General features: G+C 48.2%; 1 protein-coding gene across 1 annotated transcript in view; it reads left to right on the top strand.

The window, feature by feature from the left end:
* Iqca1 (IQ motif containing with AAA domain 1) overlaps nucleotides 1-14,982 on the top strand; it is a 130,420-nt gene that overhangs the window by 78,560 nt on the left and 36,878 nt on the right. Inside the window, exons 12-14 of the mRNA XM_059278225.1 lie at nucleotides 2,411-2,481; nucleotides 5,205-5,287; nucleotides 12,415-12,522. Of these exons, the coding sequence (XP_059134208.1) occupies nucleotides 2,411-2,481; nucleotides 5,205-5,287; nucleotides 12,415-12,522 (262 nt within the window). The remainder of the gene's footprint in view (nucleotides 1-2,410; nucleotides 2,482-5,204; nucleotides 5,288-12,414; nucleotides 12,523-14,982) is intronic.

Below are 14,982 nucleotides of genomic sequence, written 5' to 3'. Positions count from 1 at the left end.
CTACTTCTCCAGCATCATGTCTGCCTGCATGCCAACATGCTCCCCACCATGAAAATGGACTAAACCCCTGAAACTATAAGTAAGCCCCAATTAGATGCTTTCTTTTATAAGAGTTGCCTTGGTCATGGTGTCTCTTCACAGCAATAGAATACTGACTAAGACCTCAAGCTTCCCCCTTTTGCTGATTTCACTATTCACCACTCAGTGTTTGGTGGTTTGGCCCTCTCACCTTCTAAGAGGCTCCTCCCCAGGACCACCCATTAACACCCTACACAAGATGAGCGCTATCTGGGGGGCCACAGCAAGTGCCCCGATCCCTCTGCCCCCATCTGCTCCCGTAGGCCAGTTTGTAGTGGAAGCCATTGACAGTGAGCAGGGTTTATGAGGGCGAGAATCAGGCTGAAAGGAGCTGGGTGGGTCAACTCTTGAATTGCCACAAATCCGTCTCGTGGTGGTCTGCAACAGTCAGAGTGAAGCATGTGCAGCTCATTCCTTTAGCCTCTTGTGTCCACCTTCCTCCCACAGACAGCCCAGCCACTGGGCCAGAATGCTCAAAAGAAGAAATCCAAGACTCCCCTGGCTGTGCTGTCAAAGACAGAAGAAACATGAGGTTTAGAGACACCAAGGCACCGGCCTGTGGCTCGTGAGCTCAGTGGCACTGTGTTGAGTCTTGGCATCTCAGGGGACACGTGGCCTGAGGATAGCTGTCTTAGTCCATCTTGTGCTGAACATATAGCTTAACTCTGAAGTCATTTAAATTGTCCCTCAGAGCGCTGTTCTGAAGGCACAACACGGTGGCCTGATGCAGTCCCCTCTCCATTCCAAGGACATCTCCTGATGCCACTGTTAAACTCCATGTGTGTCTTCATCTATGAAAAGGGGGTGTGTTCATGACTAGACACGGAAACTAAGCTGATCACCGTGGGAAACGTATTTCGGAGGTGGCTGTGACCCCCTGTCAGGTGGCAGGTGTTCTCCTCACCAGCCAAGCCCAAAGCCATACCAGCCTTGCTTCCCTCCTTCCCTCCTCAGACTTCTCTCCTTGTTCCTTGCAACCTGGCATCTACAAGATGCCACCATGTCACAGCGCTGTCAGGTGCTCTCAAGGGATTGTTAGTGATTGTGTAGCTAAAGAGTTTTCACAGCCCAATCCCAGTGACCTAGGGGTGAACTTCAAGGCAAGCTAAAAGATAATCAATTACGAGGAGTCTCGTAGGGAAACCATTAGCCAGGGATGGGACTCAAAAAAGGATAGCCCATGGCAGTTTCCTGCACTTTCTGGAGATGGCAACTTGGTCAGAGATTATCCAACATCCTGAGTGGTCCTTCCTAAATACAAGTCTGATTTGGACATTCTCCATTCACACTCTCCAATGGCCTCTCTGTATCTCAGGAACAGACAACAGTCTCCCTTAGGGGGCCCTTTGGAAACCCCAAAGTGGCTCTTGTTTCTTTGCATATGAATGGCACTCTGTGTCTTCCTTGTGCTTTATAACTAGTGGGTGTTATATTTGCTGGTGACACCATGTTAATGTCTTTCTTATACCTAAGGGCCATGAATGTAGGAATGTGTAGACATAAGGGACCCTCTCTGGCTCAGAGCAAACCTCAATGTATATTATTGTATGGACTAATTGTTAAGTCTAGCTCCTATGGGGATTGGTCCCCAAGACTAAATGAATGTCTTGGGTGTCACAGTCTGGCTTCCAGAGAAAGTGAAAAAGAAAAAGAAAAGTTAGGGAAAAAAATCCAACAATAATAGAAGAGGAAAGACTTCTAAGTTCTTTTATGAGCCCTCTGGCACCCTGAAACCAAAACCAGATAAAGACACCAAAATAAAAGAAAGCTAGGTGTCAATATTCCTGGCTAACAGGGGGACACATAGCTTCAACAAAACACTAGCAAACTGAGTTTGGCAGCATTTAGATGGATTTTGCCCCAGGACCGTGCAATGCAAGGATGGTTCGACATGCACGGGTGAGTAGGTCCCTGTGCCCCACCACATTGACGGAATGGAGTTGAAAAGCCTGAGTCATTCATGGTTGCGATCTATTACCTTGTTCTATGTCCTTTCAGAAATGGGAAGGTATGTGACATAGTTCAATATTCTACTGTGGAAAAAAAAAAAACTCTCAACAAATTAGGTATAGAAAGAATTTACCTCCATGCCGCACAACTATGCTAGTCAACACTATACTGTACATAAGAGAACACAAACATACAGACTGACAGGCAGGTAGATGTAGATGCAGCAGGACAGAGGGCCCAAGCAGCCCTGAGCACAAACAGACACAACTAATCTTTTGTCGAAGATGCAAACGCAATTCAAAGGCGAGAAGGCGCCTCCGGGAGTCACCCTCTTGCTTATTTTTTTTTTATGAAAACGTTGCTCCTTCCCACTTTCTTTCAGCAAGGTAAAGGAAAGAAAGGCAAGAAGAAAGGGAAACGGGGGAAGAAGGACAAAGACCTGACAGCTGACAGGTGAGGCCTGGGCTTGTTCTGGGGGTGACAGATGCAGAGAGCCAACAGAAGAGCAAATAAGAAATGCAGAGATGCAGCCCGAATCCCAGAGCAGGCTGAGGTGAGGCAGCCCCTCTCAGCCCTACCACGTCCCTCCTAGACAGAGTGTGGGGAGTGGTAGGCACAAGAGGAAGCCCTGTATAGACTCCAGATGGAAGAAAAATGCCCAACAGGACCACTTGCCTGGAGGTGAAGCTGCCCATCACACCCAAGTTTCTGTAACTTTGAAAAATTCTAGTATTTACATGGGAGTCAGGGGGTGGTGCTTATTAAAAAATGGCTGAGAAAATTATATCATGAGACCTCAGAACATGCAAACTGAGTTCCTTCTGGGCAGAGGGAACCTCACTTCCTTTATAGCTTCACCCTGTGCCCTGTGCACTACTTCCTGCCTGCTGAGGGAGCCAGTCCAAAGATGTAATGCAGCCGAGTCTCCAAGCGATCTTGGCAATCCTGAGTTTCATTAGTCCAACTCCAGTGCTAATAGATGGCTTCAAATGCTGTGTTTTTGTAAACTTCGAGTGTGGGCATGCAGGCATGCAGGCATGCAGGCATGCATCACATTGTCAGGGAGTTCAGTGAACGCCTGCTGATTGGAGGCCAGGCATCATTCTGAAGCATCCTTCTCTTACTGTGGGTTTTGCTCATAGTAGAAGTGAATGATACCCATGGGAAAAGAAGCCTATCTGAATTCTTTGCAAGTCCCTCTGCAGTCACCTCTGAGGCACAGTACCCCACAGCTGGTGCATGCTTCGAAGTGGCTCCCCTTGAGGTTACACTGTTTGGCTGCTTGGTGCCTACAAGTGTCCTAGGGTACATTTTGAGACTCTGGTATACTCATTCATGGAAAGACAGACATCTGTCATTGCATAATGCTGAAACTATCCAGGACAGAGATACATGATACATGATCATTTTGAGGCGGGTCTGGCCAGGTAGACACATAGAGCCACTGTTTTTATATAGTGTTTTCCTCCTTTGTTTTGGCCTTAGTTCCAAAACAGAGTGAAGTCATTAGAAACCAAGAGCAAACACTGGGACTCCCAACATGCCCCTGCTCCCTCCTAGTTAAAGGGTTCGTCCATGTCCCTTTGCATTTGAAGCATCACCAAATGCAATGTTGCTGACTAGCATGGCCGCAGATGTGGCTCCCCCACAATGACTGCTGGGATGCTGAAGGTGTCCTGGGATGCTTCCTTGCACTTGAATCTGTCACAAACAAGTTAGAAGCAGTTTGTTCTAGTTTCCTTTCTGATATTGTGGTAAGAACACTGATGGAAATCAGTTTAGGAAAGGGGAGGGCTGTTCTAGCTAAAACTCCAGGTCATAGTCCATCATTGAGGGAAGTCAGGATAGGAACTTGAAGGTGAGCCTGCTTGGTAGTCCACAGAGCATTAGCTCCAGCCAGAGATGTCACTTACAGACAAGGAGTCCAGCAGGAACTGTTGAGGATGCTGATTGCTAGCTGGCTCCTTCACTGGCTCATGCTTAGGTAGCTTTCAGATGTAGTCCAGGACCGCCTGCCTAAGGAATGGTGCTGCCCACAGTGGCCTGGACTCTCCTGTGTCAATTAATGATAAAGACAATCCCCAAGGGTCAGTCTGATCTAGATTACCCCTCAACTGAGACTTCTTTCTTCAATGACTCTTAGCTGTGTCACATGGAGGGTTATAAATTATCCTTATCCTGTGTGCCAAGCTCCTTTTTGAGAATATTTTTGTTGTTGTTTTGGTGTGTATGTATAACACAGAGAAATACACCCACCTAACACAAACACAGCTTTGGACAATTTGTCTTCCATATAAGAATTGTCTTCAGCCAGGAGTGGCGGCACAGTCCCAACACTCAGGAGGCAGGGGTAGGCAGATATTTGTGAGTTCAAGATCAGCCTAGTCTACATAGTGAGTTCCAGGACAACCAGAGATACATAGTGAAACACTGTTGCAAACAAAACACAAAAAGAATTATCTTCAGGCTGGGCACGGTGGCACACGCTCCAAACTCAGCACTCAGGAGGGAGAGGCAGATGGAACTCTATGAGTCTAAAGTTAGCGTGATCTACATGGTGAGTTCCAGGCAGCCAGGGGCTATGTTAAAAAAAAAAAAAAAAAAACAACTTCAGGACTGAAAAGATGAAAAATGGTCATCCTGTGAAGCTCCAGACAGCCACATCAACCTCTGGCCTACACACATATACACACAAGCGCGTGCACACACACACACACACACACACACACACACACACACACACAAACGCAAACACAGAATTATCTCCAGTATAAGCCACTCTTGCTCCTTGTAGATGTTAAGCCACTATCAAGTTAAACAGAAATTTCACAAAGGCTAATGATCTATGGGCTCACAGATGCTAACTGAAAATAAAATTCTAGGAACATTATATTACTATGATCGGGTAATTTCTAACTCATATTTGGACCATCATAAAGACTGATGGAGTCACAGCAGGTCTCAGACACCCACAAATACCATTCTTATTAATAGGAAATACTCAGTATCCACACGGTTGGCTGAAAAATACTAGTTTCAAAAAGCCTAATTTATCCCCGAATTGTAGAACATTTCAAAAACGCATTTATTTGCACATATGAAAGGATACTTCAGAGCAGTTGTGGTCTTGTGTGTCAGTGTGTGCTGATGACAGAGACAGTGTATTTCCTCCCCAGGACCATCGAATCTCTGTACAAGGAACTGGTTGAAAAAGGCCTGCTGATCCAGGCTCTGAAGGTCAACCTCTCCGATTACATTGGTAAAGTACACTGAGGACAGTGCCTGCACCTGTCACATGACACTCCGAGGTTCTAGAAATGCATTTCATTTGTGTCTCTTTCCAAACAGAAGCCTGGTCATGGTGGCTGCTGGTAAATTGATTTTAACAACCTAAGGGGGTGCTGTGAACCAAGGGGCCCCCCTAAATAAAACCAATCCCTTAGTATGGCAGAAGCTGGTTTTCTCGACCTGTTAGCAGAAGTCCCTGCTTGGCCGGTCCCTTCTGGCATGACCTGATGTAAAGAAATGAATGGCTCATGCGTTTGTGTCGATGCCTTGCCTCTGGCACTTCTGGGGTGCACAGCCCTTTCACGGGGTGTTCCTTCCTGAGAACTCTGAGTGGGGTTAGAAGCGTTGGGAGGACAGAGGTGGGACAGCAATGACTATTCAACTAAGGGTATATGTTGATTTTTAAATTAAAAACATATCTATGATGACCTAAGAACATGCTGTTTAAATTTCCCACACTTCTGCACCCTGATAGAGACATTGCATTTTACTCAGGTGAAGAAAACTTAACTGGTGGTCAAGGACAGTCTCTAACATAAGCACAAAGAGCAGTCACACCCAGAAGACTAACTCTAACACTAACACTGTTGCCTAATGTACACTTGGAATGCGGTCTCACCAGTCCTGAATTGTGTCTGTCACAACTGCATGTCTTTCTCTGTCCCACATCCCGGTGAGGGTGTGCATGTAGTTGTGGCTCTCTATTCTCCTGAGACTCCTTCTGTCTAGAACCCATCACTTCTGTCTTAGTTAAGTTTCTTTAGTTGTGATAAACACCATGAGCAAAAGCACCTTAGGGGTGAAAGGATTTATTTGGCTTACACATCAAGATCACAGTCCATCACTGAGGAAAGTCAGAGCAGGAACTCAAGACAGGAACCTGGAGGCAGGAGCTGATGCAGAGGCCATGGAGGAGTGCTGCTTACTGGCTTGCTCCCTGTAGCTTGCTCAGCCTGCTTCCTTATAGAACCCAGCCCAGGGATGGCACCACCCATAATGGGCTGGGCCTTTCCCCATCAGTCACTAAGAAAATGCCCTACAGGCTTGCCTGTGGGTCAATCCAATGGAGGCTTTTTTCCCATTGAGGTTTCCTCTTTCTAGACAACTCCAGCTGAGTCCAGGTGATGAAATCAACTGTAAGTAGCCCACCCACCTCCCTGACCCAATCACAACTGCAGCTTACAAAAGCAACTGTAAGCAGCCCACCCACCTCTCTGAGCCAATCACAACTGCAGCTTCCCGAAGAGTCTGGGCTGCTTTACAGACGGCCCTCTCCGTTGGGTCTCTTTGATGGTTTCTTCACTATTCTATCCACGTTAAGCATTGTTGGCAGGAGAACTGCATGCATTGGTCTGTCCTCAGGCCTTTCACTGGAGGAACCTGGAGCCTCTCTGTCTCACCTGGTGACTTTTAAGTTGAACTGGTGGTGAAGGCGTCATCCTCAGACACTCTCTTGGAAAGCTTCCTTGTTCCATTTCCAGATGATGAACAGTCCCTGGTATAGGACCAGGGACTCAAGAGATTGTTCCCAGCCATCTTTCATGCAAACACCTGAGAATCTACTGGTAATTTTTGCCACCCAGATGCCAATTTACCTCTTCATCTCTCAGATTAGGCAAGCCTCATCCAGCCTTCATTTGTTCAGGAGTTCGGCTCGATTTGTTGAGCTTTGATTATGGAATCCTGTTCTACAGTCTTATCTGTTTACTCATTATACCACCAGCCCATGGTTTACTTTTTTAGATTTGTGTACGTGTGCGTTATGCATGTATACATGCTTGTATGTGTGCATGTATGTGCACAGGCATGTGAAGAGCAGAGATTGACCTCTGGTGTCTCCCACAATTACACTCCACCTTATTTTTTGAGATAGGGTATCTTGTTGAACCTGGAGCTCACAGATTTTCCTGGCTAGATAATGAATTCCCCACATCCTCCTGTCTCTGCCTCCCCAGCACTGGGGTGGATGTAGACCACTGAGCCTAGCTTTCACAGACTCAGTTCCTCACGATTGCTCGGCAAACACTGTCGTATCCCCAGCTCTGGTTTCGCTCACCTCCCTTAATCTAACTCAGTCCTCTTGGCAGAGCTGGTCAACAGGAGGCTACTTACAATCCAGTCCTTCACTCCCCAGCCTCTGACTGGGCATGGACCTGCCAGCCAGACCGGGGGAGGGGTGGGGGATCTTTGGTTAGTGCTTTGATAACTGGTCATTACCTCCCCGGATCCATTTCTGATTTGGGGACCAACCACCTCAAGTCTGCATGTGCCCTTCATCTGAAAAGCCAGACAGACTTCCCACATTAGGGGAGCTGTAGTCACATAAGCGTGAGACATTCTTAAACATATCACCTACCACTCAGCATTGCTCAGCCAGTTCGTATTTGGTCTCCTCGTCCAGAAAGAGTCAGTGAAGATGATCAGCTCTCACTCGTCCTCTGGCTCACTGATTTTGATTTTATTTTCTTGGTTTCTTTAGCATTTTTTATACAAAGGTGGCCCCCAGTTGAGCCTAGGTGACACATGCCCTATGAAAGATACCATCTCAGAGCCCTGATTTTCCTGTGTGTGGACAGGAGAGCAAGTGTGTGGGCCAGGCCTCCGGGATTCCTCCTCCTAGTAGGAGAGAGCCAGGAGCTCATACACAGCAGGCTGCAGAGTCTGCGCATTCTGAAGACCAGGGTCCAGCCATGAGTGCTCACCAATGCTAGGACCTGAAGCCAGCTTTGGAGTCCTGTGGTTTGCGGTTCCTCTCTCATGTTAGCTCCCTTAAAATTCCAGATGTCATCCACACCGCAGCAGGTCAGGGCTGCCCTCCCTGTGCTCAGCTCTGCTCCCCCACCACTCCCACCCCTATGCTCAGCTCTGCCCCTGCCCAGATGCTCAGCTCCAAGCACTGGCCCTGTACCCGGAAGCCCAGCCACAGGCTCCTGGCCGGATCTCAGCTACGCAAGAAACAAGACAACTAATTTGGCTTTGCAACCACCACGTGGTCAATGCTGTTCAAACACACTCATTTTGAAGAGCCCAGACCCCACACCCAGGGAGCAGCAAGCTCCAGTTCCTGTGAGAAATATTCTGGGCACCTCTCCCACCCAGACTCCTTTACTACAGGCTGGATGTCTAGTGCTTGGGACCCTTGATCGGGATAGCCAAAGCTAGCCCACTCCAGCCTTCCAGAATTGCCGTCCTTTTCTGGTTCTTCCGATGCCTCTGCTTTCTGCTACTGTGGAATGCCAATGCCAATGCCAATGGCAGCAGCCTCAGTGAAGAGATGTCAACACTGAGTGAGTCACACCCCCAGTCCTCAGCCCTTCATTAGCCGCAGCTCCTGCTAACCCTCTGCCAATGGTGTTGCCACCTTCACTGGTGGACTCAGAGTGTTTCCATGAGAAGGGCCGTTGCCTTCAGGGTGCCTCCACCCGTCTCCTACACCACAGCGACTCATTACCAAGAGACCAGCCGCCTACACACAACTAAGATTCTCCTGAGTGCTCTTGGCACACCGTGGCTCAGCAGTGGCTGTACTTGATGAGAAATGGACCAAAGCCCTTCTCTATGCCAGTCACATTCTCCTCGGTGCTCATCACCTCTGCTAAAGCTTGGAAGATTCCACACGCTTCCGGAACTCCAGTCCCAAAAGCTATGGAGTTTGCCAGCATCGCGCACAAGCATAATCTTGCAAAAGAGTTTGCCTGGAGATGGCTCTCAGATCACTTAATTGTGCTTTTTGGAGCCTGGGGAACTCACACCAAACACAAATGTAGTTCTTCAGCACTTCCAGAAATTTTCGATACACGTCATTATAGCTGGACTTTGACTCTGTAACTATGCAGCTCACACCAAACACAAATGTAGTTCTTCAGCATTTCCAGAGATTTTCAATACACGTCATTATAGCTGGACGTTGACTCTGTAACTATGCAACACTAGGCTTGTCCATAGACCATGATGCCACAGTCCCCACCGTGCGTGGTGAGCACTGAGTGGTAGGGTGAGATAGCCAATGTTGGCCATGGGCCAAGGAGCGCTCTTTATGTTCATAGATGCTCCCATGTGCCCTTAGCCCTGTCCCTGAAGGATTTCTTTAAGAAGTTTGATTACTGGCTGGGGAGATAGGTGAGTCAGCATGAGGATCTGACTTCTAGCCCTGGAACCCACAGACAAGGAGGCAGGTATGGTGGTGCCCCCTAGTGCTGGGGGAGCAGGGACAGGTGGATCACTGGCACTCACTGGCCAACAAGCCTACCTACCTACTGAGCTCCAGGCCAGTGAGAGACCCTGTTTCAAAAACAACGTGGACAGCTTCTGAGAATCAACAGAGATTGACCTCTGACTTCCAAATACACACTCATGCACATGCACACGCACACACACACACACACACACACACACACACACACACACGGGTATTTTGATAAACTGCTTCATACTTCATTCCTTTATTATTTCTATATTGAATAGAGTGGAAATACAGGTAGCTGATTTTGTTTTAATATCCGGGATCTTTTGTGTTTCCAGTTACCTTCAACTGTGCTCTTCCATGCTGCTTCTCTTTATTTTGCTCACTCTGTACCTGCGTGGTACGGCTGTCTTAACAGGAACCACAAGCCTGGTGGTTTAAACCATAGAAACTGATCGATTCATAGTTCTGCAGACTGAAGTCTGAGGTTGAGACGAGGCAGGGTGGGTTCCTTCTGCGGCTGTGAGGAGAGCACTCTGTGCTTCTCCCCTGCTTCCAGTGTGTGGATGCTTTACCCCTTCCATACCCTCCCTCATCTAGGGGTCCTGTCCTCCCTCCAGGTCTGTCTTTCTCTGTATCCAATTTTCCCATTCCCATAAGGCCAGGAATCCTGCTCATTTTCAGGCCACCTGGTGGTCCTGTTATCTAAAAGCATCTTCACAGACCTTCCTTACAGGTAAGGTCACATGGTGAGAAGCCGGGCTTAAAGACTCCAACACAGAGATTGTACAGAACTCAGTTCAGCCCTCGGTGCATTCTGTTTCTTCTCTTTCACTTGCCCTGCATTTCTATCCCCATTTCACGCCTCTACCTCAAATACCCTTGCTTCTGGCTTTCTCCTTTTCTCTCCCTTCTGGAAGATCTGGTGCTTGTGCAGGGGATCCAGAACTTTCTGAGCTCTGACTCTTGTAGATGGGAAGGAATAATGGCTCCCATTCTGGGCAGTCGTAAAACACAGAGACATGCTTTCAGAGTGAGGCTCATAACTTGGCAAACAGCCCAGGCTAGTTGGACCCTTCTCTCTATCAGAACCAACACCCACTAATTTAATTTAATATAATTTGTTTAAATAAAATCTGCTAGGTTCCAGAAAATATAGTCCGCCTGGATATTAATATGGATTTACATAAGCAAGAAAATTGAGGTTACTTTCACAGCCCCTCTAAGGTCGTGTTTGCTGGCAGCAAGCACTAGATTTAACGGTTACTACAAGGTCTCTTTCCCTTCTGGTAGAGGCTAAATTAACCATTCTGCTATTTATTACCTGCTTGTTAGAGCGCAGGAGTCTCTGGATCCGTAATGGAAGTGTCCACTATCACTCATTCCGCCAACCAATACCCTCGTCCTTGCCAAGGACTTCTTTCTTTAATGCCGAGGATTTGGAAGGCTGCCCTGCACGAGACGGCAGTCCGTCTCTCGAATGTCGCTCTAATTTTCCACACGTTTGGAAATGCTATAGGCATTGGGTGCCTTTGACATTTCACATACAGGAGTGTGTACGTTGCCTCTCTCTCTCTCTCTCTCTCTCTCTCTCTCTCTCTCTCTCTCTCTCTCTCTCTCTCTCTCACACACACACACACACACACACACACACACACACACACCAGCGTCAGTGAGCCCCTGAAGTAGGAAAAAAAGCATCTGGGGGCACAGTCAAATGCCCTGCCTCACTCCGTGAGTATTTTCACCGTGGGTTCAGAAACAGATCACAGGAGTCATAGCGGTACATAAAGGTCCATCCTTGTGACTAATGGAGACAGCCAAACTAATTTTCTTGGTGACCTTATCTAAATGAGTTAGAAAATAACACTTCAGATTTATGGCTAGTTACAATTAAGCCCTTTGATATCTTTAATTAAACCTGTAGAGATTTATTTCCGTATTATTCCTTTGGTAACCCTTTAAAAATGATAAAAATGTAAATTAATATTACCCTCAACAGGAGATGTTTCTATTTATCCTAAATTAGACTCAGACCCTTCCTTTCACAGTGCACTGCTCGGGCACACATTCCACATGGATCTTAAATAATTTATTGTGGAACTTTGTGCCAATTTAAGAAATAATCTCTTAGCGTTGAAAGTAAAACCTGCCGCATTTTAGCGTCTTTGTATGTCACTCAAAACTTTAGCTCACTTCACACAACCCAGTACTTTTTTTTCTCTATATGGTGACCATGAACGACAATACTGAAGATCAAATCCGGGGTCTGTGCATGCTAAGCAGCCAGTATTTATTCTGTGTGAGATTATTCTAACTGTTAATATAATTCACCTTTTATTACTTCTGGTGTAGCTATGCTTTCTTGCCTGGTTTCTCTTCAAACCTTATCTAAGAGAAGATGTCCTGGGTTCATTCAGTAGCTGTGATAAAAATCCTCTGACCAAAGCAACTTGGGGAGGAAAGAGATTATTTGGTTTACATTTCCAGGTCACAGGTCACCATTGACAGAAGTCAGGGCAGGAACTCAAAATGGGAACCACTCCTGGAGAAGACTTCTTGCGGCCTCACTCTTCTGGCTTTTGTTCACTTACTCATGTGTGCTTAGCTAGTTTTCTTACACAGCCCCAAACCACCTGCATAGGGATGGAGACGCCCACTGTGGGCTGAGCCTTCCTATACCAATTAATAATCTAGACGGTCCCCCCATAGACAAGCTCACAGGTCAAGCTAATCTGGGCAATTCCCTTGATGAAGGCTTTCAGATGCCTCTGCACTATGTCAGGTTACTAGTTCAGTGTGACTAGGACAGCCTCCATGATGGCTCTGTCATGTTGCATTTGTGTCCTCTGACCCTTCATTTTTCAGACCAGTTTGGTTTCCCATTCACTCATCCAGATTTCCTTCCTCCCCAGGCGAGTACAGCTACCTGGGGACCACTCTGCGCCAGGTAGCCATAGAGCCCATGCCCTCCCTCCTGGACGTCAGACAGCTCATCACGCTGTATGGGATCTTGCCTTTGGGTAAGGATTGGCCATTCCCACAAGCTGAGGCAGCAGCCTCCTTTCTTGCTTTGATGGTATTTCCTGTTTGACCCCAAAAGGACTTTTCGCCATCCCGCCTGAGACTATGAAGCCTTGTCTCACTTCCACAGTACAAGCCCAACAGAGAAGGGCATGCTGGGAAGAGTGGCTTCTGTGCCATCTTTGGGTCCCATTTGTGTTACAGCAATCCACTGGAGAGAGGTGGCCTCTGTGAAGTCAGCCAGCTGAGCCCAAGGGCTAAGGTGGCTGTGTGCCTTCACTTGCGACCTCCTGTGGCTAAGTCTTTCCTGTGTACTAAGCCTTTCCCTGAGGCGCTCCTTCTCACCACTGAAAGAATTCCATCACAGTTCTTCAGACATGGTTCTAGCATGTGCCTAGGGATGCAGGAAGGCATGGAGTCAGTCTTCCTTCCCCCTGGGGAAGGGCAGCACCCCAACCAGTGGAGCCCCGCCCACAGCTCTGAAACTAGAAATTCTGCTCCTTTCACCTGCTTCAGTAACTTTCCCGCTCTGACTTCAGAACTTCAGTCTGCTGGCAAGACTTACGTCCTCTCCTGGCATGCCATCACCAGTAGTAAATGTAATTTGAGGGCAATATAAATATACAGGTACTATATTTCATATTGTATCTCATACAGATATAACATATTGGAGCACATGATTGAATGTCAACAAACTCAATATGTAACATTCACGGGGCCAACTTAATAAAGTACACTGAGCCTCATGCCTTATTGAAACCTGCTTGGAGACAGAAAACACGAGGAGCCAGTAGTTTACAAGGAACTCCACCTGCCCAAGGGTGCTACTTCTGTTCCCTTGGTTTGCAGGTTCCCGGGATGCATGGTTTTCTGTTCTGCTCCAAAAGCCTTCCTTCAGGAGGCAGCCTGCCCCCTCTACCTCCCTCATCCCTTTGTCATGGAGGACCCTCCCACCTCCCACCCCACCCCAGCCCACTGCACCCCACCCCCCCAGCTATCGGCAGCAGCTGCCAAGCCCTCCTGGCTGCAGAGTCAGCTGGAGAGCTTGTTCTCCTGAGAGAGTTTTATGTCACCTGTCAAGAATGCAGACCCGCGTAGGGCAGATGAGCTGTGTGCACAGACATGCCTTCAGGGTGTTTCATCTAAATTGCCTGCGTCACCTCCAGCTGCACGTAAGAGCAGCCTGGGGAGATGCTGGCTGCGCCTGGCACAATTCCTAAAGCTGCCACTTACCTCCCCACAGCCACAGGAGAAAGTGGTGTCCTGCTACAGAAGGAAGGAGGCAAGGCCTTAGGGGGCACTGATCGTTCAGGGCACTTCAGTGGCAGCCACTGGCAGAAGCCCACAGAGGCCACTTTACACATCCAGTCATGAAACAGAGCCCCATCCTAAGTGACGAGGACTAGGGTTGAGGCTCTGTAGACCCCTCAGGGTATAAGAGAAAGCCCAGGATGCGTCTAATCAGGTCCTGGAAGATCCATAAAAGAGGCTGAGGGTGCTGGGGAGGATGCTTTGCTGGGTAGATCTGGGTTTGTTCCCATGGTCACATACCCTCCTGAACCCTACCCTCCAGAGACTTCCATCTCCAGATGGCAGAAATGGGGTCTGGGCCTTGAACAGCAGCCCTCTTGTTACTCTGCAGTCCTTCAGACCTCAGACAGGCCCCATACCCAAAGCTAGAAGTGTCCTGAGTCTCTAAGCCACTCTAAGAGTGTGTCAGGAAGAGCTGCAGTCACCAGACCCGTGAGGCCCCCTGGCTCCCTGGATTAGCTGCGCTCCAACCACAGGGACCTTCCCTGGACCACCCTCTTTACCTCTGAGTGGTCTGGGTGATCCCTCCCTCAAAAAGCGACATCTTGTATGCACATCTGGCACATCTTCCCCAAGTCTCCTGTCCCTTCCCCAGATTCCACACTGCCTCCCCCCACCCCATCCCTCGACCCCTTTCTAGACTCTCCCACCCCTCACCCCAGCCAGCACCCTTGGCAAGCCTACAATTCCCATGCTCCTTTCAGACACCCCAAAACTGTCCCCCGTCTCCCCATCTGCTCTGTCCTCGTCTTTCCTGCCACCTCACCAATCAAAATGCACGCAGCTTCCTGGAGACCTACCTGATTGGTCACTGTGCCTCCATCACTGGGATTTTTCTCACACACTGCTCCTGGGCTCTCCTCCTCCAAAGTCCAGCATATATGTCCCCTTCTCCCAGAGGCCAGCTGAGGCCCCCCAGCTTAGCTTTAGCTTACCCACCATCTGTGGATCTTGAGGTCCAAGCTCCCTTTGCCTCCCATTGCAGACACAACTGTGTAGTAGAATATTTGAAGGGGTGTGACTTGTGTTTATGTTGCATTTGGTTAACTCTGTGAAGCTGTGTGACTGTGACTGTCTAAAACACCTGAGGTCTAATAAAGAACTGGCCAATAGCAAGGCAGGAGAAAGGACAGGTGGGGCTGGCAGGC

Source organism: Peromyscus eremicus, chromosome 13 (genome assembly GCF_949786415.1).
Source record: "Peromyscus eremicus chromosome 13, PerEre_H2_v1, whole genome shotgun sequence".
Classification (NCBI taxonomy): Eukaryota; Metazoa; Chordata; class Mammalia; order Rodentia; family Cricetidae; genus Peromyscus; species Peromyscus eremicus.
The sequence above is the reverse complement of the archived record's forward strand: the minus strand, read 5'-3'. Positions and strand labels throughout refer to the sequence as shown.